Source organism: Haemaphysalis longicornis, unplaced genomic scaffold (assembly GCF_048455015.1).
Source record: "Haemaphysalis longicornis isolate Haplotype H1 unplaced genomic scaffold, Haemaphysalis longicornis Haplotype H1 scaffold_12, whole genome shotgun sequence".
Taxonomy (NCBI): domain Eukaryota; kingdom Metazoa; phylum Arthropoda; class Arachnida; order Ixodida; family Ixodidae; genus Haemaphysalis; species Haemaphysalis longicornis.
Genome location: NW_027526225.1, coordinates 69,862,835 through 69,887,581, shown reverse-complemented (window position 1 = coordinate 69,887,581; position 24,747 = coordinate 69,862,835). Strand labels below are relative to the sequence as shown.

General features: G+C 46.7%; 1 protein-coding gene across 1 annotated transcript in view; it reads right to left on the bottom strand.

Annotated features, from left to right (window-relative positions):
- The window catches only part of LOC144162800 (uncharacterized), an 85,700-nt gene extending 61,153 nt beyond the window's left edge, over nt 1-24,547 (bottom strand). The window contains exons 1-5 of the mRNA XM_077693461.1: nt 24,356-24,547; nt 20,103-20,273; nt 15,613-15,738; nt 11,250-11,540; nt 5,400-5,504 (exon numbers count right to left, since the gene is read on the bottom strand). Coding sequence (XP_077549587.1) covers nt 5,400-5,504; nt 11,250-11,540; nt 15,613-15,738; nt 20,103-20,273; nt 24,356-24,488 — 826 coding nt within the window. The 5' untranslated portion in view covers nt 24,489-24,547. The remainder of the gene's footprint in view (nt 1-5,399; nt 5,505-11,249; nt 11,541-15,612; nt 15,739-20,102; nt 20,274-24,355) is intronic.
- Nucleotides 24,548-24,747: the final 200 nt, after the last annotated feature.

Genomic DNA, 24,747 nt, shown 5'->3' with positions numbered 1-24,747 from the left:
CACTCAATCAATCAATCAATATATTGTTCCTTGGCGTCAATCAAGCTGTCAATATATATTCCTCGGCGTCGCACTCACTACTTTTTACAATCGCTTGGGCACAACACACCTGTGATGCTTAACCGATTACGTCCACATATTGCAGAATGTGCCCGTATCAGGCGCAAAGAAGTGCATTCTACAATTTTCAACGATAAATTACAGAGATTTTTATGTCGACAATGTTTTACATGTTCTTCTAGGGAGTATCATTTTGTGCGGTATGTGTTTGACACCGCGTAAAGTTTGATTTCCACGCGTCGGATTAATAATGGTGAAAAAAATTGTAGTTCATTCCTGTGCCATAGGAATAGGTGAAGCACAAAAGTGATATGTGCAGCGAAATCTGCAGCTGAGAATGATTTGGGGATCGGCAGCTGATGTGGGTGTGCTTGGCGAGCTACCTCCTGCTGGTGGGTCGCTTCGTCTAATGTCTACTGGCGTCATTTCTGTGACGGATATGACATCAGTGAAATCTTGGGGTACCGCGGCACAAAACACTTTCGTGGTAAAATATAAAACCTCAAAACGATTCCTAAGTATAACGTATTCTTTAAAAAAAGGTTGCTTCCCCGCAAGAACTACCTGTGTGCAGGGGTGTACCCTTTACAGGCCGCTTGCTTCGATGTACTGGCATCACTTCCGTCACGGATATGACGTCGACAAAATCTTCGTGTATCCGGGAATAAAACACTTGCGTGTTAATATTGTTCATTGCATTTTAACACGTTGCTTCTGCATATTTTTTTTCTTTTCAACAAACGCAGCTGTGCAATGTATTGTTTACGACCAAACTTGTCGAAGCTGCACCGGCGCTCTGGCCCCGTCAAGCTGTCTTTACACCTCCTTGCCAGAGTGACCATCAACATTGTCGACGCTGTACCAATATTGAAATAAACCTTGATTTGATTTCAATCAATCAAATGCACGTAATGTCCGCTGTTGTTTTCCGTCCCGGAACCGCAGATAGCGCTTCCCTCAGCGAAAGAAGGTGCGGAACCCTTGGCGGCGGGTATAGCGAGACGGGGCACTGCCATCGGGCTGATACGGGCCCCTAATGCTCACACTCTGCCGGTTTCAAACCAGGCGCTATCCCTAGATGTCTCCCGTGCAGTCCGGAGCACGCCACTTGAGCGTTATAGACAATCGTTTTGCCGACTGTACGGGCTCATTGCCGATCACTGAGTATCTACTACAGCGGCGATTTGTGGGGTGGAATTTCTGCCATATAACACATTTCTCCGGCGCCATCTTGCTCCAAAACGTTGCGAAGCTGCTGCCAAGTGATGCTTCAGTGCGCCGAAAAATCTAACGCAATATTGTTTACTGCCAGTTAATATGCACAGGGAGCAGTGGAAGACCCCCCCCCCCCCCCCCCCGAAATGCATATGTGTTGTCTGCAGCTGCCATTGCAATCATCTCGCTAATTGAAAAAATTAAATAGCATTGCCAGCTTTGCTGTAGTCTAACACCTGCGCCCGCACCTTGTATCTTATCGCGCGTGCGCCTGCGTTTCATGGTTTTAAACTTTGAACCGTCTAGCCGTGTGGGACAGGCTGAGATAAGAGGCGCTGCCCAAACTCAAGCTAAAGGGTGGCTTGTGACGAACCAAAAGATATCTACCAGTAATGACTTACATACGGCTTACAAAAATTACTAAAAGGGCACTGGTCGCACGCAATTAAAAGAACTTTAGTAAGATTGGTGCATTCGATGTATGCTGTGCGAAAATACGACGTGATAGCGCATTATTTCTGTTCGTAGATAGAAGGCGGCAATACGTGGTCAGTCGTGCGGGTATTACGTTACACTTTTTTCTCGCGGCGTTTTGTTGGTGTGAACAAGTATTTTCTCGGAAATGTAAGCAGGATAATGGTCGAATCTATACTATCTTTCAGAGTTTGCCTCAACTGTCCCAAAGTAGGGCTGCGAAGCATACCATTCCAAGCTTTGTTTAAAATTAGAAGTTCCCTAGTATTTTGTCCCTGAACTGAAACGAATTTTTAGAACATGTACGAAACCTTTGTGTCTCGAGGCGTGCTCGTGAAATAAGTATGTATTGGGCAGAACTTCCAAGTTATTTTCTTGTCGCGCCGCAGGGTGCGCGAGAAGATATCGGTGTAGTGACTAGAACTTTTGAAGTTATAGGAATCAATTTTTTGCGTAACTAAATGTGTATGTCGCACGTTTTTTTTTCTATTGTACAGTAGTGTATGCTTAAATTTGCATGTCATATTTCTTCTTAGAGTGCAACAGTGTGTAAATAAAATACGCATGCAATATATGAGCGTAGCGCCTCTATTTTTATGCCTCGAATCAAAGACGTCCTGGTATGAATTTTGAATAAGAGAAAAGCAAAAAGAATGTTTGTGTTACGCGCCAATAGCGCGACAAAAACAACGCTGCAAATGGTCTATTACATGCATGTTTACTTCGTTCAACTATTAAGCACGTGATTCCACACACATACCAAACGACGGGCGGCGGCCATTCCGAGGCACCGGCCGCCGCTCACCCAACTTTTGAGCCTGCCGACGGTCGCGAGCGGCCCTCGAGGCAGCGACCCACGAGGCGCGAATGTTGATCGGTTGCGCCAGCGGCGGTTGCTGCGGCTGCGGGCGGCGGCCCCGCCCGGCTGCCGGGGGAAAATGTCGTCAGCAGCGCCCGTGACGTCACCAACCCCCTTTCTCCCTCGCCACTTGTTGCCATGACAACTAATGCAACGTTTTAGGGGCGAAGCTCCTTAAGGCGTGGGTCTGTCCATCCTCGACGTATGTATGTAGCCACCTCTAGTTTAGTTCTTGGATTGTTTACTAGATGGCGTGGCTACCTCTAGTTTAGTTCTTGGATTGTTTACTAGATGGCGGTACTTGTATATGATGAAAAGATGCGCTTGGATTGTTTACTAGATGGCGTGGCTACCTCTAGTTTAGTTCTTGGATTGTTTACTAGATGGCGGGGAGCGTTGTAATAAAATCCGTTCGCTGTTGGCGCGCGCTCGGAGTCGCCCGATGGATAAAGGCCGACCTCCATGCAGCGAAATGTAGGCGAAAAGGCGGCGAACGTAGCCCGGCGGCGGCCGCTCCGCCGCCGGCGTCGAAAATACGGCTGTTCGTCGGCGATCTACGCGAGCTAGATGTCGAACGCGCGGCGGCGAACGCGACCGGAAGCGGCAAACTGCATTTTGAGGCCGCAGCCAATCACAGCCTCGTACTTCGTTATACTTCCTGTCCTGTCTTCGATCGGCGGCGTTCGCCGGGTCACGTTGCATGGAGGTTGGGGTGGACGAAAACTGAGCGGCGCGTCAATCCACGGCGTCCGCCGCAACCTCCACGGCGGCCGTGGAGGTTGCCGCGCGCGGTTTTACCGATGATTTCCCCTCAGGAGCTTCGCCCACTCATCATCATTCACCCCGTCGATATGCTGTGAATTTTTTCAGACGCCACGCGCCACCAGAAGAGGATTTGGCGCTGTTGGCGCGAATCACGTAGGGAGCCTACATGCCTCCGTATTTGCTCCCTAGAATTACGAGGGAACACAGTGGATGCTACAGAGGCCGCCCACTGCCCGAGGCCTTTTATGTTTTAACTCGGTATAGGAAAAACGCAAGCAGCGCCCGCGACGTCACCAACCCCATTTCTCCCTCGCCACTTCTTGCCATGACAATTAATGCAACGTTTTTCAGACGCCACGCGCCACCAGTGGAGGAGTTCGCGCGGTTGGCGCGAATTACGTAGGGCGCCTACATGCCTCCGTCTTTGCTCCCTAGAATTACGAGGGAACACAGTGGATGCTACAGAGGCCGCCCACTGCCCGAGGCCTTTTACGTTTTAACTCGGTAGAGGAAAAACGCAAGCAGCGCCTGCGTCATCACCAACCCCCTTTCTCCCTCGCCACTTCTTGCCATAACAATTAATGCAACGTTTTTCAGACGCCACGATCCACCAGTGGAGGAGTTCGCGCTGTTGGCGCGAATTACGTAGGGCGCCTACATGCATCCGTCTTTGTTGCCAAGAATTACGAGGGAACACAGTGGATGTTATAGAGGCCGCCCAGTGCCCGAGGCCTTTTATGTTTTAACTCGGTATGGGAAAAACGAAGCAGCGCCTGTGACGTCACCAACCCCCTTTCTCCCTCGCCACTTGTTGCCATGACAATTAATGCAACGCAACATTTTTCAGACGCTACGCGCCATCAGGGGAGGATATGGCGCTGTTGGCGCGAATTACGTAGGGCGCCTACATGCCTCCTTCTTTGCTCCCTAGAATTACGAGGGAAAACAGTGGATGTCACAGAGGCCACCCAGTGCCCGATGCCTTTGATGTTTTAACTCGGTATGGGAAAAACGCAAGCAGTTCGCTTGAAAGAAGGGCGGCAATTGAAAAAGCGTCGACCCGAATAGAAGCGCGAATGGGCACGAAAAGAACGGAAAGGTGCTGGCGTTACCTTTGCCGCACCAAGGTACAGCCCGCCGAGTAGCGGCGAATCCATCCTAGATGAACAGCAACTTACCCGCTTGGAACGTCGATGTTAGCTAATCTTTCTTGATCAGCTTCAAGGGCTTTCAGAGCTAATTCTTCGACGGTGTCTTTCACTACTAAGCACGCGCACATAAACGGTTGCCGGTTTAAAAGAAAGAGGGCGTGCACGCGCAGATATAGCTTTCATGCCCTTACTCTGATTTGATTGTAGGGTTTAACGCACCGACTTAACACAGGCGATGAGGCCCGACGTAGTGGAGGGCTGCGGGTTAGTTTTGACCACATGGGGATCTTCAACGTGCGCCGAAATCTCGTCCAAACGGGCGTTTTTGTTATTCGCCTCCATCAAAAAAGCAGCCTCAGCCGCAGGGATTTGAACCCGCGACCTCGTGCTCAGCAGTGCTTGATGCCCTTACTCATCACATGGAGCTGTTGCACCTGCGGGAGGTTTAAGCGTGGACCTTAAACGCCACAATGCGACCTGTCCAGTGTCCTCAGTGGGGGAACGGACTCGGTCAGTCTGATGAATAAGTACGATGCCTAAAACGGGGCAGAAAAACAGACAGTCTATCTTTGTCCGCTAGAATAAAGCTCGAGTTGAAGCAAGTGTCATTCAGCTAAATGCGAAATTGCTATCAAGTATGCTCAATCGCGAATCACAAACAAACGCATTTTTTTCAGGCACTCCGTGGACTGCGTCAAGCTTCGCAGCGTATTCTTCTTCACAGAGTGTAGGAACCCTAATTGTTGCGATAATCCTCCCCGTTTGGTTTTCCGTTTTAAAGGTTTTTCAATTCCTATTTGTGCGACTTAGCTTCATTGTGATAACACCAATTCAACCGCTTTTAATTGTTTTCTTCTCAAGAGCCGTCTACTTACCTTCTCCACAGAGCCGTCCTTTAAAACCCGGAGGGCAGATGCATTGTCCCGTTACGCCGTGTGATTGTCCGCCGTTTTTACAGTCACGGGGGAACAGTGTAGGGCCTGAAAAAATAATAAGTCTACGCCGTGCTCATTCATATCATTGTAGCGATGATTCTGCTAATGTAACTTGTCGTTTATAGATTCGCGTTCTCATGGCAAAAATATTTGGCGAAGATTGCCGCTTGTCAAGTGCGTCAAAGACGTCAACCTTTTGCAACACAGATCAACCACAATACCACATGTACATCATAGCACTGGTAGCTTCCATTTTCGCTGTCTTGTTATATCACCGACCATTACAAGCCAATACAATCTCGCTAACGCAAATAACACGCTCCTCCCTTCACAGGACGTGTGTCTACAGCAGCCAGCGGCGCCAGACATTACCTAGCAACCACGAGAGTTATTCAACATACATGATGTATCGTAACTCCAAGTAGGGCTCATCATAGAGGCAGTACTACGGGCTCACCAATCAAAAAGACTCCTTACCGAATCACCACAGATGCACTGTGCAATGTGCTACCATGCACTGGCAAGATAAATCGCCTTAAGCTTTTAAAGCAAAGCTTAGTAGCTCTACCAGCCAATGGTTCTTTCGTGGCGTCCGGGACAACAAACTCTCAATGCATCCTAGGTGGCTGCGGGGGGAAGGAGTGGGGGCGGAAGGTTTCACTCACGAAGCATAGAAAAGATGGCGCAGCGAATTTACCCAGCGTTCCCCGCGCGGAAGTGCCCGCTCGCCGGCGGCAGCGTCGGCGGTACGGATTTGTCGTCTGAGTTAGCGACGGTTGTTTTGGGCCTGTTTTGGTGCAGCTTCGCCTTCATTGTGTGGTGCTTTCGCACGGCATGATTAACTTGTTCGACAGCACCTCCAGGGTAACCGGCACCCAAAGGAATTAAGTGGTCGCACGGCAAACGTACGTTAAGGATTGGTTTGCAGGGCATGAAAACAAACAAAAAAAAAAACTATGTTAAGACCACATACACAGATCTGGCCGATAGAGAAACGCTACCTTTTCCGCACTGCTTGCTACGAATGGGACTCTGTTTTCTAAATTGGTGACTACGAATTCGGTTGCGTTTTAAAACATGTTTAAAAAGGCGAAAGTAGCAACTGGTTCTAATAAATAGCGAGTATATAATCTACCTCAGCTTTCTCGCTACTCTCAAACTTACTAAACTATCTCGATTATATCGGTATAAATGGGAATCCCTAAGATCACATGCGGAATTGTTTCGGTGTGTGCGCTTGTGTCGGGCGTTGGTGTAGCCCCAAACTAGCACATCAGGATGGCTAGGTTTTGCTGTCTCAGCCTTCGAAAGACGCTCCACTCTGTTTTCTTTCTCCCGAATCACGGCCGGGCTACAGCGGCGGCGGCGTACGCCGCTCTAGCCCGGCCGTGACCGACGCTTCTGCTGCGCTCGGGATGCCGGCCCCGCGAATTCCAGGTAACGGCGGGCAGAATTTCTGGCTTCACTCTTTTTAGAGCAACGTGTGTGAATTCAAGTGCTATTGCATGGGCAGTTGCGGGTGTTGTTTAAAGCTCTGCTTTCCAGCCACCTTCATAGCGTGGATTGGAGCCAAGTTTTTTAGTAATCAAAGTAGTCTCCCTTTGACAGCTAATCAAAGCAGTCTTATGTTTGAGCATCTATCAAATTTTTATTCCTATGCTGAACATTGATTGTTTCACTGAAAGATGGCATCATAATACGTAGTTTTGCGAAGTTTCTAACCCATCGCTGGTAACCAGTTGTTACATTTGGGACGGCATCCCAGCACCGTACTCTGTCGCCTCCGTCATGTGAGGTAGCGCGGTGAAGAGCGGCCAGCAAAAGTTGCTGCCGTGGTGACGGCGAGAAGAAGCCGAAGGCAAGCGTAACTGGTTTACAGCATGGCGAGAAATGAGCCGAAGCAAGACGGGAACAATGCCCTTACGGGCGAGGTTACAGTACAGGACTCGAGCAGAATGACAGTATTCATTCGCTGCTCCAAAATGAATGCTCTTCTGAGCTTAGGGCCCTGTATTTATGCCCATAATGCTAATTGTCAAACAAGTTCTCAGCTGATTTTTTCACACGGCGCGAACAGAGTAGAGACACACACAACACCCTTTCCAGACTTCGTGAGGGGTCGGTACTAAAGGCGCCCGCTGAATCTGAGAGAGGGGAGTGAGGAGTTCTCCGCTGCGGCGTCGGCGTCGTTCTGGTACGTCGCTACAGGCAGCGTTTGTTGCCGCCGAAGTTGGAATCACGCCGACATCGAGGGGCCCTTAAGGCGGCCGTTCTGCGGCATGTTGTGATCTGTACAAGGCAAGCTTGCACTCGCAAAACTTTGCAGGACGCAAGGGAATGCGTGCGGCGCGCAGAATTGTTCATCTTCACAGAAGGGCAAACCGGGGGCCCGTATTTTGATGGGGGAATTTCGCCACTCCTAATGTTGGGGAATTCTAGCAACCAACGTCTCTACCACTGAGCGACAATCAGTAGTCTTCGATAATTACGCGTCAAGGATAGCAGATCCTTAACACATAATATGGGCATTCACAGAAAAGCAAAACGACACACAAAGAATAAACACCTTTAATATTAGGAGTAATGGGAGACTGCGCTGCTCAGTTCCGAAGAACGATAACCACTATTGATCCAAGAAGCTGTATAAGCCGCTAGGGGTCAAGTAGTCCTAGCCGAGGGCTGAAAAAAAGGACAGCGCACCCCCAACCTTCGCACTTGTAGCTTTCTTAGAAACAGCTGTTTTTCTCTTTCTCTCTACAGGAGTGTCACGCCCATTTATTAAAAGTCATTCCAAAATTACGCGTTGATCCACCGCGCGCACTGCGTCTTAAGTCCACAGCAACGCACAACTTTTTCATATGTTCTCTACTCTGTCTCATGAGCTGGCAGCATCCGGGTGCAAGCTACGAAGCATGCACTGGCTGAGTCCGCACGTAGCCCCACATAGTGTTCTAATTGCACGTTCTCTTCCTTGTTTTCAACGATAATCATTTAAAACCCACCACGAGGCCCTAACTTGGGTTGGTTTACGCTTTTTGGCTTTAGCCTTGGGAAGTTTTTTCTCTTCCAGCTAGGTAAAAATTGGCTATACTTGGGAACAAGTTAAGAACGGCAAGTAGCACATGTATCTTATCACTCCGCTTAAGGGACGTATCCGGATTTCAACGGGCGCGTGTGTTTCGAAAGGAGATTGTTATGAATGCATGGCATCGTCTGCCTTTCCTAAATAGTTTGTTTGTCGTCGCTGCAACAGTTTATTAGCATATTAAGTCCGAAAAATCACGGAAACGGATGATTCCATGTTTAAAATATTCCCAGTAACGCACTAGTTGCGGCGCGCGGAGTAACATCCGGCTGCGGTGATGAGGCACACGGCAATGTCCGTTGCCCTTCTTTACCTGCGTATAGTGCGGCACTTCTTCCCTAGGCAGGAACACTACGGGGACACCGTCGCTGCACGCTCCGTGGTTTTCCTCTTTCGCAACTAGCTTTTGAGACAGAGTATACACGTTCCGACACGCCTCGAAGAAATTTACGTCCTAGCACAAAGAGCCGCTTTCTTGAACAAACTGCTCAGGGTCTAACCTTATTGGCTGTCTAGTTTAGCCTACGGACCATGAATAAGTAGTTTACCCGTTAGCTTCAAGGCCGTGCACACACGCTAATCTACAGGGCAGAAAAGGTAGGGGGCAGAAAGGTAAAAGAAACAGCACTTCCGCCGATGCTCACTGTTCACACAAGGTTCTCTGTTCAGGAATAACCCATGCTGGTCATTCGTAGTTCACAGTTTACTCAATGTTTCTCTAGTCACACAAGGTTGACACTGGGCGGATGCGGCGCATGGTCCACTCTAGAGGAGTCGGCAAGGCCGCTTCACCAGTCTTAAGAGGTCATTCTCATGAGCAAATTGAATAATCGTTTCGAGAGTCGATCACCTCCTCGTACACGATGGAAGTGTTTGGATCTGAATTTATGAGTTGGGCCCTTAGCTAAAAGCTGTGGACTGACTCTGTCGAAGGCGAGACAGAGCCAGATAAGATGAAATGTATTTGTGTTCTGTTGTTACGTCAGTAGAGGCAGCGGCGAAGTCTGGGCTCTGCCGGGGCTGTCTTATTGGATAGAACTGGAGGAGTATAGGTTGGATTAGCGTAAACTTTGCACGTTGCATCTTTGGAACCGCTGGCCACCTTCAATAAGCCTCAACCAATGGTTCGGTGTCAGTACGCGACACTCAAGTTTCCTTTCGAGCGTTGCCCATTTCCCCTCTGCGGATATGTTTCCCTTCTTTTCGGTAAGGGCAGAATATTTTATGGCGTATATGGACAACCCTAACCGCAGAATCGGGACACTAATTCCTCACGCTGCAGAATTAACACTATTGTTCGGCAAGACCCGGGCCAACGCAAACATCCTATATGTCAGTTCTGCACCAACCATAAATAAACTTTCTACGTGGTTTGTCCATGTCAACGTGCTGGTTGCAATACAAGAGCGTGATCTCCTTGAACATACCAGAAGGTTGCCGTAACACCGAAAGGTGGAACATATAGAGCGCCTTTCTAAAAAGGCAGCGCTTTTCCATTGTGCAGACATCTTTTGACCCAGCCGACACACCCAATGATAAGTAAGGTTTCAGCACGTTTACAACTTTCTCGATGCAATTGCTCTGTTGTTTAGTTTAGTCTGTTCTACGAAAAGAGCCAGAGAGCGGTCATGTGAAGGATCGCGTATCACGCCGCAGTTGGAAAAGGTATAGGGGATCCATATTAACGTCACCGCTATCTCCCCCGCCATTGTTTTACAACGGAAACGGTAATTGGTGTCTACATTAAGCTTCGCTTTCTGCTCTAGTCGACTGCATAGAAACTGCGGAAAATATTCTTGATAGCGAATGTAAATGAGGAAGCCGGACAATCGTTTGGCGTTTGCACCAAGTGTAGCTAAATACAAATGACCGACAGGTTCTCCCGTAACTACTCCGGAAGTATTACTATCGGAGTACGAGGTACAGGCTCTAAAGTGCGTGATAATGGAGTGCATGTATACCGTCTCCTCTGACGCACACCGATGAACTACGTTGGTATCACATGCCCGCGCGTCCGTAACTAAACCTGGCCGTGGTTGCAAAAGGCTTCATACCAAGGACAGAGCAAAGTTAAAAGGACATTGGCTCTGAAGGTAACTATTACGGACAAAAGAGCTGATCCAAATTCTCAGCGCCAGAACTAAAAACAACAGCAGCCACGTCGATCGCGATGAAGTAACTTCGGGAAACTTCATGCCTAGTGGCGTCCTTAATGCGCAGTAAAGCAGCTGTGCGTATGGTACGGTAAATCATATTACCGGACAGGGAGGAAGGCGTGATGAGGAGGACCAACGCATTGTTAACGGCTAACAATTGCGTTGATGGCCACTCTTGATGAAGTCATAATTTGAGTCGGCACATTTGTCAGCGACTGATTCCAATATTGAGAACGAAAGTCGGTTATCTATTAATCGTGATATTAGAGGTGCCGATAAGCACATAAATATCATAGGCTGTAGCCCTATAGGCAGGCGCGCTCCTGTGGCAGGTCATGTTCAAACATCGCAAGGGCTTCGTGGCGGGACGGTGCTTGCAAATTATTTGTCACTATCGATATCCTTGTAAAGTTTACTTGCAGAAAGTTGTGATAATAATCATTTAAATAATTATAATAATTATAACATAAAAGAATATAAATTCTGTAGCAATATTGTTTTCTTCTTTATCGTGTAGTCGGCTAAGCAAGGACGTCTCAAAATACTTACGGCGAACGATTAGCTTCATCACAGCCCGATTTCTTCCCGGCGCTTCAAATCTTGGTCCACTTGCAATGTACACGCCGCTGTCCGAAGAGCGCACACTTCTTAGAGTCAAGGACTCCATGTCGCCGGTGGCCAGCGTATTGGACACCGTTCCTGCGGCATCATCTACCTTGGCCCAAGACGTGACGTGAGGGCGCACGTGGTCGAACCCGGGGGCACCCTGGACCCGGAGGGTTACTCTTTCGTAGACGTTTGCAGTGACTGTAAAGTTCTGGGGTAGGAACGTGGGCCCGTCTGCGCAAAAGAAATCGAATGGTGCGGCTAGTTTCCGAAACAGCGCCCTTATAGAGCAAAGTAACGTTAAAGGAGTAAAGTAGAAGGAGTTTGCTCCTTACTACCGTGAATCCCAAACGTGCGTTTCGCTCTGTGTACCCCAGGAGGCGCCGTCGTTACAAGATCAACTTGCGCTGCCTCGTACGTCCAAATCGGCCGCCATTTTTCCATAGGCGAAAATCGTTCTTATTTGTTTTCAGAATAAACACGTAAGTAAGGTCTTTTTTCCCGGTGTCACAAAAAATAAACCACAAAATGCCACCTTCGTGTTTAAGTTTGAGCGCGAACAGAACAGTGGTTCGCTCAGGAAAATTTTTTGAGGTGCTCCAATTATCGTCGCACCACCCTCACGCACGCCTCAAGAAGATGCAATCAGCCAGGCGGCTGCGATTCAGCCGCAAACACAATATACAAAAGCCCAGATTCTTCGCGAAAAATTGACGTAGATCACCGACGTTCCCTCGCATTGCGGTCAATCATGCGATGCTTCCACAGGCTAAAAAATCCGATGAGCAGAACAAGGTCGTAGTGCACGGAACAGCTTTTCATACCTGGCAAGGATCGTATGCTATAGGGCGTGATGTCTACGTGTTTTTTAAGAGTCCCCTGCAGAACATCACAAAAAAAGGCCGCGTATATACTCCTTTCGTTGCAAATGTCGACTAAAGACAGTAGCCGATTGGTTTCCGTCGCAGGTAAATACCTCCCTTCTCTTTCCCGCTCACCTCTCATGCTGATGCTCTTCCGTCGCGCTCCTCCCAAAATAAACACGCTAAAGGCTTGCTAAAGGCAATTTAAATTTACCTCGTTCCACTACGCCAAGCCGGGGGATTCGATGCTAGCTATGCCGTACTGTGGAGACGCGCCCGAATCGAGGCAGCCTACTACAACGTTTATAGAACCACGTTGCCGTACTCCGCGTGTGTGCCGAGAAGAACGTGTAACTATTTAGTGGAACCTTTCGTCGCTCTTGCAGTTTCATTTTTTTTAATGCCGCTAGTTAGCGCGAGAAACAGCAGGCGACGGTTTCCTGCAGTTGATGTAGTATTTTATTCGCTCTTGAAAAAACCAAGCATCCATGCTTTTTAATAAAGGAACACTGCAAATATCACTCATGTATTGATTCCCTGCCTCATACTTTCGTAAAGTGGTGTTGTTGTTCAACAATGTTGACAAGTATGAACATTAACACCTGATTTAGGCGATTAGATTTGGCTGTTGGTATAAAAGACTGTTGCGTAGTTTCTATTTCACTTTGGCTGGGTGGCTGTATCGTGCCCCAGACAGACACAGGCAGACAGACCAACATTTCTGCGTTTAAGTAGCCCAATAAAGACTGCCGTCTTTAAAACACAACATATCGACACAAAACAAAGTAGTGAACTCGAATTGTCTCCGGTTGGTTACAGAAGCGATAGTTAACAGACCAAGGCACACATACACTTTTACTATTGAGCCATGTTTTAATAGGCAACGTGGATGTGTGCAACCTAAAAAGCAAGTTTTTGTAGCCACCAGGATGCACATCCACTTGACTCATTTGAACGCACTGTAGCCTAAGAAGTTTAGATGTGGTTAGCGGTATATGCGCACCGGAAAGAAGCTTTCAAATAAAGCACCCGTCAATTCCTCCCTGGAGACACCGTACAAATACTCGAGACCAAAAACGCACAGTAAGAAACCTGAAAGTGTCATCAACCTCTTTAAATGGGCTATGCAGACAAAATACAAGCTTGTTTGATTCGAGAAATTTTCTTTTTTATAGTGCCCAAGCTTTTGACCGGGAGCAAACGATGCTTTATTCCCTGATAAATTAGTCAATTCAAGTTAAATTTTATATCTCCCGCCAAATCATCCGTTTTTGCGACGTCTGCAATGACATAACAAGAAAAGCCCTCCAGCCGATTGCGGAGCCTCGTTTAACATTAGTCAACCTTGATGGTACCACCATATTGGAACGGGTCATTTTCTGCCTTTGCTTCGTTTTTTGTCGTATTTGTGCCTGGCTTGTTTTTGTTATTGTAGAAAGTACCGTTTCGTGAAACATGGTGTCCGCTCGACAAATATGGTCACATAAGACACTGTCGCTTACGGCTATCGGCCTCTGTCGTCTGAGACAATCCAAAAGCACCGCAGCGCTGTGCAGCTAAAACAAGCATAGTGCGCGCAATACCAACAGCAGTACGCAACGGTACTTTTGTGTTTACGTGTACTTTCGTAACTTAAACTGTTTACCCAACCATTCCTACTGCAAAGAAAGAATAGACTCTTAATTTAAGCACAGATAGCTCGTTCGGCAAGCTTATAAGTCCTGTCTAATTTGCGTTTGGTTTTGGTGGCCTCAGCAAATCGCAGTGCTGCAGCGTATGGCATTATAGGTTCTGTTGCGGGAAATGAGCTAGTAGGTCGCATGGCCATTCCCTTTTATCCTAATGATATAGCTTATTTGAGTGGCGTCTTCGCTAAAAGGGTGTCAGTAGGATTTTAATGAGGCAATCTTTCGAAGGATTTAAACTTGTGTTTTGTCTGCGTGGCCCCTGTCAGCCCCTATGGAACAAAAGTTGTTGTCGGTATTCCTTTTCACAAGGCACTTAGACACATGGGTTATTGTCAGGGAATTGAGATCTTTCAGAGGAAATGTGGCCACTTGACAAAATTAACAAAACTATGAGTTTGAAACGTAGAACTTCTAGAATATTCCATACACGTGACAACTGAATGTGAACGCATGTGAGTAGAACAGTTGCACACCAGCCGCACAAAACCCTGATTCTAGGAAAGTTGTGTTGTGTGCCAGTACATTTGCTTATGTGATTTCAGTCGTAAGACGGAGACACGAAAGTGATTAAACAGGCGCATTAAGTGATTAAAGAGGCGAAAGTGATTAAACAACAGACAAAGAAGCTAAAGCAAATAAAGTGATGGAAATGCAACGTTTCAGCAAAGAAGTTGTAAGAAATATCACCGTACTTCCACCTTTATCACGCGCACGCAAACTTAAGTGCCCTATAGAACTTATCTTGTGGTATGGTGAATTTGCTATCTACACTGGCGCCGTAGCTCATAGGCTAATAGCCAGAGAACACGGTTCTATCGTGGCTGAGGCTACTGTTTTTTCTGGTGGAGAAAAAAAAGAGGTGCTTCCATAATTCATGACTGTAACTTGAGCGCACAAAAAACGAGGACTGAACGAAAGACACGAAGACTAGTGCAGACTAACAACTGGATTTATATTCATGACTCAACACAGATATACCATCTTTGACAACACCCCCGCATGATTAAATGTGTACGTATCATGTCATACTTCATCACTCAACTCATATATACCCTCTTTGACAACACCCTCGCATGATGAAATGTGTATCATGTCATACTCCATTCCTCTACACATATATACCCTCTTTGACAACACCCGCGCATGATCAAATGTGTACTTATCATGTCATACTTTATCACTCAACACATATATTCCCTCTTTGATAACACCCTCGCATGATCAAATGTGTACGTATCACCTCATACTTCGTCACTCAACACATAATATCCTCTTTGACAACACCCGCGCATGATCAAATGTGTACGTGTGCACGTCATACACGTATGACGTGATACGTAAACGTTTTATCATGCGCGTATGTTGTCAAAGGGTTGAGTGATGAATATGAGTGATGAGTGATGAATATGAGTTGAGTGATGAATAAAAATCCAGTTGTTAGTCTGCCCTGGTCTTCCTGTCTTTCGTTCAGTCCTCGGTTTTTGTGCGCTAAAGTTACAGCCTTGAACTGTCACCAACTAGCCCGCGTTTCAGTGATATTGACCGTGCATAATTTCCCAGCAAGATAAATATCAACAGCTTATCTAAATGAACCGCAGCGCTTCGCGACGGCGTTTTTGATAGGCCAGGTGGAGCTTCGGCGTATAAAACCCAAATGTCTTGTTTTTATTTCACGGTTTTTGCTTTGGTCCTTCATGACTGCTTCTTCAGAAAGATGCCTGACAGAGTCGATGTCGATTGCTGTGAAAGGCTTACCGTTTTCATCGTAATACATGGCTGGCGAGGTGACGGTGGAGATTGCAGATCCGTGCACGTCGCACCAATAGAGATTAGTCCTCGCATGGAAGAACACATGTTGGGGCACATCCAGTACGTAAGCTCCTGAAATGACGCATCCGTAAAGCAACCGTAAAATTAGTTTCTTTCTGCGGCTATTGTTTATCGCAAACTTTGCTGGTTTTTTTTTCCTTCGTCATGTAGAATTGCTACCACTGTCATTTAGGTTTGCTGAAGGCAGATAACAAGTGATACCAGAAACGAAGGTTTCACGATATCAAAAAGTGTGCGCCTACTGTTGGTGGGAGACGAAAATCGCCTAACTCGCTACCGGGCAGATTGTGGCGTCGTGGAAGTGCTGGAAACCTTCGCTGCTTTGCCGTGTAGTACGAACTAGCTCGTCGGGCAGACCAAACAGTACCCTAACCATGGCAGAACTATTATTACGCTGCTATACGAGGTTTCCGGAACTCCACACACTTGGTATGCGGTCTCAACGCGAAGACGCATTTTCAAGCCCATCATGGCTGCGAACATCGAACGCGACAAGAGAGAACTGGAATCTTTGATCTAAGTTGCCCGATTCGCCGTATTAGATCCTGATTTTGATTTGTGGCTTCGGATCTTCTCTTCTCGTGCTCTAGGGACTGAACCGCAACTGCAGCTGTATAGACTGTTGTATTCTTGGGTATGTATACTTAAACATAAACAAAAATACGTGACGTGACATGAGACTTGCCTCTTTCTCTTATTTTGACGTGGTTGTGTAAGACTAACTTCCGTTTTAGCCAATGATTGTCGGGATCACATGCTTGATATCGTGACTTTTCAGTACACGAAATCCAAAGCTACCATGAGGAGCATTCATCACCCCAACAATGACTCTTCTTCAAGATATAGGAGGTCATTTAGTATGATTCGTGCCTCATGTCCCGCCCAACCGCGCCGACAAATTTGGCAGGTCCTGGCGAAACTTTTCCTATTTGAGTGGCAAGGAAAACGTCACTTCGGTCCAATTTTTTATCAGCATCCAACTTTGGACACCAGTTATCCTTGTAACGTGCAGCCTCACCTAGAACGTGTATCGTAACTCCGTTACAATTTGATCCCTGCATCATCATCATCATCATCATCACCAGCCTATCTACTCCCACTGAAGGGCAAAGGCCTCTCCCATTAATCTGCAATTAACCCGTTCCTGTGCTAACTGCGACGAATTTATCCCAGGAAACTTCTTGATGTCATCTGTCCATCTAACGTTTTTCCGCCCCTGCAACGCTTGCCTTCTCTAGGGATCCACTCTGTTACTCTAATGACCAACGGTTATCTTGCCTTTGCATTACATGCCCTGCCCAAATCCATTTCTTCTTAAATTCTACTAATATGTCCTTAACACGCGTTTGTTCCCTGACCCACTCCGCTCTCTTCTTGTCCTTTAATGTTACACTTATCATCTTCCACTCCATTGCCCATCTCTTAGTGAGTCTCCAAGGTTCTGCCCTGTAGGTGAGTACCGGTAAGATGCAGCTGTCATACACTTTCTTCTTCAGGGACAAGGGTAGGCTGCCACTCATTATCTGAGAATGTCTGCCGTATGCACTCCACCCCATACTTATCCCATTCTTATCCCCATACCCCATTCTTATCCTTCTAATTATATCTGCCTAATGGTTGGGATCCGGAGTCACAACTTGGCCTAAGTAGATATATTTGCGTTCCAAGTCCACTGCCTCGCCACCTGTCTCAAACCGCTGTACTGCCCCAAGGTTATTGATCATTGCTTTGCTTTTCTGCATAATAATTTTCAGTCCCACAGTTCTACTCTGTGTGTTCAGTGCGGAAAGCATGCTTTGCAATTCGTCCCCCGAGTTACATAGCAAGGCAACCTCATCAGCAAATCTGAGGTTACTGAGGTATTCTCCATTAACCCATGCTCCAACCTGTTCCCAATCCAACGTTCTTAATACTTCTTGTAAACATGCTGTGAATAACATTGCAGAGACTGTGTCTTCTTGTCTGACGCTCTTCCTTATAGGTATTTTACTGCTCTCCTTATGGAGGATGATGGTAGCTGTGGACCCATTGTAGATATCCTCTAGTATTCTTACATAATACTCATCTACCCCCCGATTCCGTAATGGCTGAATGACTGGTGAGGTTTCGACCGAGTCAAATGCTTTCTCATATTCTATGAAGGCTATATATGGGGTTCAGTATACTCAGCGCACTTCTCTATCACCTGATTGATTGTGTGAATATGGTCCATTGTTGAATAGCCTTTACGGAACCCTGCTTGTTCTTTAGATTGACTGAAATCTAAGGTTGCAGAAATTCGGTTAGCGATTACCTCGGTAAGTACCTTGTAGACGACTGACAGCAATCTGATCGGCCTGTAATTTTTCAAGTCTTTCATGTCACCTTTCTTAGGGATTAAGATGATGTTCGCGTTCTTCCAAGATTCCCGAGCACTTGCGGTCATTAGGCATTGCGTAGCAGGTTTGCCAGTCTTTCAAGTACAATTTCTCCGCCATCCTTCAAGAGGTCTGCTGTTATCTGATACTCACCAGGTGTTTTCCCCCTATTTTTTTCTTTCAAAGCCTTCCTTACTTCTTCGGTCGTTACTGGTGGGATGTCTATCTCCTCTTAACTACTTTCTTTTTCGGCATTATCCTGGATGTCCCGGCTACTGTGCATATCCCTATAGAACTCCTGGGTTACTGTGACTATTTTATCCCTATTTGTGATGGCATTGCCTTGCTTGTCTTTAAGTGCATACATCTGATTTTTCCCCACGTTAAGACGTCTCTTCACTGATTTCAGGCTACCTCCGTTCTTTACAACGTATTTGATCCTCTCGAAATTATACTTTTGTATGTCAGCTGTCTTACGCTTATTGATTAACTTCGAAAGCTCCGCTAGTTGTATTCTGTCAGCTGGTGTGGAGAGTGTCATGGTTTGCCGTTTCCTAATTAGATCTTTCGTCTCCTGGGAAAGTTTACCAGTATCCTGTCTAGTTATCGTTCCCCCGACTTCTACTGCACACTCCGTGATAATGCGCGTAAGGTTGTGGCTGGCTTCCAGTGTCGTACATTCTGCTTCCTCGATGAGACCTAAATATCGGTTCTGCAGCGCAATCCTGAATTCTTCTACTTTACGTCTTACTGTTAGCTCATTAATCGGCTTCTTTCGTACTAGCTTGTTACGGTCCCTCCTCAAATCTAGCCTAATTCGAGATCTTACCATACGGTGGTCAGTACACCTTACCCTTCCGGGCACTTCCACATCCTTCACGACGCTAGGATTATCGCATAATATGAAGTCTATTTCATTTTATGCTTCCCATTCGGGCTCCTCCACGTCCACGTCCGTCTCTCCCGTTTGCAGAAGAAGGTATCCATTATGCGTAGGTTATTCCGTTCTGCGAACTCGACAAGTAGGTCCCCCCTGCTATTTCTACATCCCAGACCATAGTTCCCAACTGCCTTGTCTCATGCCTGATTCTTGCCTACTTTAGCATTGAAGCCCCCAATAACTACGGTATACCGTGTTTTTACTTTAGCCATTGCCGATTCCACATCTTCATAGAATTGTTCCACTACCTGGTCGTCGTGGCTGGTTGTGGGAGCGTAGCCCTGTACCATCCTGAGTTTTTACCTCTTATTCAGCCTTATTAAAAGACCTAGTGCCCTTTCGGTAATGCTATAGTATTCTTCTATGTTGCTGGCTATGCTTTCAGTGACTAGAAATCCCACGCCCAGTTCTCTTCTGTCCACTAGACCAGGGTAAATCGGAGGTATCCATTTTTCAGCACTGTAATGGCTTCACCTGTCCTCCTAACCTCACCAAGCCCTGTAACATCCATTTAATGCCCTTTAATTCCTCAAACGACACCTCTAGACTCGCTTCATTAGATATGGTTCTAACTTTGCCGGGTTCAGATTCCTATGGCGGCCTGTCCGGGTCCAGGCATTCTTAGAACCCTCTGCTGCGTCACAAGTCTGACCGCCGCCGTGGTCAGTTGCTTCGCAGCCAATGAAGACTGAGGATCGTGGGTTAATGGCGTATTCATGGAAGGTTGTGACCGTTACTACACCAGGGTGGCCAATCCTGCTCTGGTGAGGGAGTGCGTTACCGGCAATGGACGCCGGGGTCATGCAGCACCCCTAGCCCCATTCTGCAATTACGTCAATACGCGGATACTTTTTTAATCCGGTGGCAATTGTCTGGCACTGGGATTGGAACAACAGTCCTTGTGCTTGCGAGGCGGATGTTCTACCTACCTCTATGCCACAGCTGCCTATTCTACGCCACTGCTGCCTATGATCCCTGCATAACGACCACACAATCGCCCTGTCCATTCGGTGACGTGACACTTACGAAGTACTCCGGAATAACACCATCTTATTTTTAAGACTGACCACACATGTGTAAAATATGACAGTTTCACACACGAAGCTAAGACATGTTACCATTGGTTCGTCCTGGACGGAATTCAACACCTGAGAATGGCACTTCGGTTATGGAGACACCGAAATGGGCGGAGACACCAGGAGGTACATAGCATTCAAACTTCGGGCTGCTTCCTGGGCCGTAGACGAAATTTCGGCTTAGCATCGTGACATCCAGAATGTCGGCCGCAGCTGAAAAGAAATGGTGCCATCGAATTTTAGTACATCTTGGAAATGCACAACTCTTAGTTTTATTCGTTTTGGTATATGGCGAATACAGATGTGTAGCATTACTTCGGTGAATGTGCGCCCCATAATACCTTTATCAAGCGGCAATGGGCCACTCCACATCGTGTTAGGTGTACAAAATATTTTGCTGGACGTTGTGGGCCCTAACAAAAGCTTCAGTCAACTTCAAATATACTAAAAATAACTGCTTTCTTTTAATCAAAAACCCCCCAAAATCGCCCAATTTTCAAATATTCAGTTCAAAGCTTGTTCCACTCTCTGGAAATAACGTCCGGTAAGACATAGATACCTCTCCAAACTTTCTTGTCCGTACGATTCAATAGATCGTTCGCAATATGTGTAATGTTGCATTAGTGCTTTTTATGCTGTTTTCTTATTGAAGCGAAGCTTCCTATACCTCATTCATGGCTTTCGATATTGCTCCAACTCACAGCAGGAAAGCCAACTTTACACAATGGGTTTTTACAAAACGGTGATGGCGATAAACTCGCACCCATGAGCCCCTCAAGAGAAATACGCTTCCCGCGGTCGGAATCGAACCTGGGTACCACGCATTGTGAAGCCCACATCTGTAGGACTGCGCCCTTCCGACGCGGTCGACCATCGTTTTGACCATCTTCCTCTTAAAGGAGCCATGAAGAGAAAATGCAAGTTGGTTTTATTCGAAAGATTTCGTGTTTTATAGTGCCCCCAGCGCTTGTCCGGATACAAACGGTGCTTTATTCACTGAGAAATTAAACAATCTAGGTTAAAATTTTGATTTTCCCGCTCAATCGTGCGTTTTCGTGGTCCCAAATGACATCACAGGAACCGACCGCTCTGCAGCCTAGAGTACCTTCATTCACGCATCCGCCGTACAGGGTAGAGACACGTATACGCTGGCGCCGCCATTTTCGCTTGCTCGCTCGCCGCCGAAGCAAGTCATTGTGTCAAAACCGCGCAAAAATTATCGCCGCAACGCGGTTTACTGAAGAAGTGTGAATCATATTGTCTGTTTCGCGTTGCTAGGTCTCGTGGGAAACGAAAAGAATAACGCGTTGAGCCCGTTGGCCAAATTGCGGCGGCACGGGACCGTTCAAAGGTTGTCTCCACCCTGTACAGCGGTGTTGGTTTGTTCCCGCGTTTCTTTACGTTCCGTAACCTAGATGGCGCCACCATACCGTGGCAAGCGTTTGGTTTGTTTTTGCCCGCATTTAAACCTGGCTTGTTTTTGTTCTGGGAGAAAATATTCGTTCCCTGAAACAGTGCTCGCTCGACAAATGGGGTCACGTAAGACACCGTTGCTTGCGTCAATCGGCCAGTGTCGTCTGAGACAACCCCAAGCCCGGTAGTGCTGTGCAGCTAAACCAAGCATGCTGTGCGCAGTGCGAACAGCAGAACGCATCAGTACTTCTATGTTTACATGTGATTTCGTAACTTCCACTGTTTGTCCCATCATTCTTATTGCTTTGTAAAGAATGTGCCCTAAATTTAAGCGAAAATCGCTCGTTCGTCTAGTTTGTAAGCTCTACCTAATTTGCGTCTGCTTCTGCCAGCCTCCGCCAATCGCAGAGCTTAGCTCATGTGACATCATAGGTTCTGTTGCGGGATATGAGCTGGTGGGTCACATGACCATTCCCGTTTTCCCTAATTATGTAGCTTATTTGAGCGACGTTTACGTTAAAAGTGGTGTCAGTATGATTCTAACGAGACAATGTTTTGAATGAACCAAACTTGTGTTTTCTCTTCTCGGCTCCTTTAAAGGAGCACTGACACGAAAATTTTTTGTTACACTTTTATTGCTTTTATCGATGCCTAATGGTTAGGCGCACCGGAAACAGCACTTCAAATACTTCAGCGCGCGATAGCTAATTACATTTAACAGCCTGAAAATTGTTTGTTTCAAATTCCCGCGCTTTCAACCCGAACCGCGCATATGACAGAATCCCGGCCGAGACCTCACCACTTTATGCGGACGTCGCCGGCGACCGCTTGAGAGGGTGTTGCGCCCGCTCTCCGCTCGTGGGGCCGCGCGCGTGAAGAGACGTCATGAGTTTTTCACGAGCGCTGTCGCGTCACTTCTTTTGGCTGCACGGGGTAATGTCACGCTGATGTCCATTTGCTGAGTGCCGCTCCGTGCGCTGCTCCGTCGGCGCGATAAATGAGATCTAATTGAACTATGTCCTTCGCGTCGCAGGCCGCTCATATTTCAGCCAGGGTATTCTGTTGAGTGAAGGACGCGAACTGTGCAATAATATAAACGCCGAAAATTAGTGTCAGTGCTCCTTTAGGAAAGGGTCATATAATTTGTCCTTTTTGTATATGTTTTGCTTGATCAGACAAAAAAAGACAATTAACTGGCAGTCCGCCCCCAAATAAGACTAGGTACTTGTCAGAAATAAGTGATTGTGTGACACAAAATGACAAACGCTTTGCCTTGACCAGCCAAAAAGACAATAAACTGGCAGCCCGCAACCAAATAAGATTGGGTACTTGACAGAAATAAGCGATGATGTGACACAAAATGTGAAGCTCTCCAGTTTATAATCCCGCTGTTTGGAATTTGTGATTATCTTGCACATCAGGCTCTGTATGTTCCTTTGAAACATTCCGCTACTCGTATACCACGATGTAAAAAACTCGCTAATAGGCTTGGTCTGTAGCACCCACTCTTTGACATGTCCTATAAGCTCCCCTGCGACATTACCAACAAACGCTTTCCCTGTTTACTTGGTGCAATGATCCACTGCGAAGGGTATTTTTATCGTCTGCACAAAACTGCGCTGTGGAATTTTTTCACCCACAAAAAGCTCGCCTAACATATGCTTTGCTTAATGTGGCTATCGAATGTGTTTACTGCTTCAACGGAAAGAAAACTGAGTAATAGTTCTTAGATGACCTGAATGATGTCACTGAAGCCCGGACATGATGCCCAGACCAAGGAAAGAAAAAAAAATGTTTTGAAGAAGTTTTTTGGGCGAAGCCCCTAGGAACTCTGGCTGCCGGCGTCTGATGTCGTCGTCGTAACCATCGTCTCATGTAGCAACCGTACTAAAAGACCGGGACACTCCTATACGCCTCGCGCTGGAGCAGAACAAGTACTGAAAAACACCGGCACACTCGGTTTTGCCTTGCGATGGGACGCTTCGTAACGCGTAATAAATACCACCGGGACATTCATTAACGCCTCGCTCTAGAAAGCTCCGTTCTTCAAAGACACGATAGTTTTACAGCAAATCTGTATACCTCTACCGCCCAATGGTTTCATCTCCGTTGGAAAAAACACCAAGGCGCCAAGAATGCACTTTTCCACTGCATGCCTCGACCCTCCCCAGGTTTCACATTAGTGAAGAAGGTCCTGGATTTTTAAATTACACATGTGCGTAGTCCAGTAATGTTCGGCTCAATCACTTAAAATAAATACTGCTGATAGCGCTCAAAAGTATTTCAGAACAAGTGGGAGAATCTGAAATGGGTTGGATAATTCATTTGGTTTATGGAACAGCTTTCAAATACTAATCCTACATGGACAACAAAAGATGTTTTGTGGTCATCGTTGTCTGTTTGGCACTTTCTTTGTCAGTGTAGCATTAGTATTTATACTATGTCCGTAGTAATTATAATATGTCCGCATTTATTAGTCGAATGGTTTTTTTATAAGAGGGTTGTGGGGATCTGTAATACCTCTCTACCTGCTGCACCTATTTCATAACGGAGCGAAACGATTTACGGAGCAGACACAGTGCGCAAGGGCCATGGTTTTGTTGTAGCTAGCCACCCCCATTCACTCATTCATTGTGCATTTAAATGATTTCGAGATACTTTTAAATATAGGGTCATTGACTGGTTAGCGGCAAGAGCGCAAGGAAAGTTGGCTGCAACTGTTGACATATGCGACGAAAATTCCTACAAGCTGAGCTTATAAAAGCGCCATGTACTTTAAAGCTTTACGAGATATTGCCGCTACGTGAAATTATTGAAACATTTTTGTTTTGTAAGTTTTCTTGTTTACAAACCCACTGCGTGCATTCCCGGCTGGAACTCACCTGTGGCACCGGCAGAAAGGACGACGAGCCCAAGAATGTGTGGAAGATACATCGCGTTGGGTGTAACCGGGACTTCTCTTGCGCCGCACTTTTGAAGAGCACACCGCTGCAGTTTCTCTTTCAGTGCATTCATTTAACTGAAAATCACTCCCGACACCACCGGCTATTGACTCACAGGGAGATCTGGGTATGACATCGAAAAACCTTCTCCTCTGAGACACTAGCACGTCTCTTTATAATAGCACCCTCCCTTTCCCCTACTTTCTCTCTCTCTCTGTCTGCGCACCGGATAAGGGAGTGATGAAACTGTGCGCTTACGCTACTCTTTGAACGACGGCTTTAGTGGAAATTCCCTTGCAACTTCTTTCGCTCGAGAAGTGCAACCGACCGGC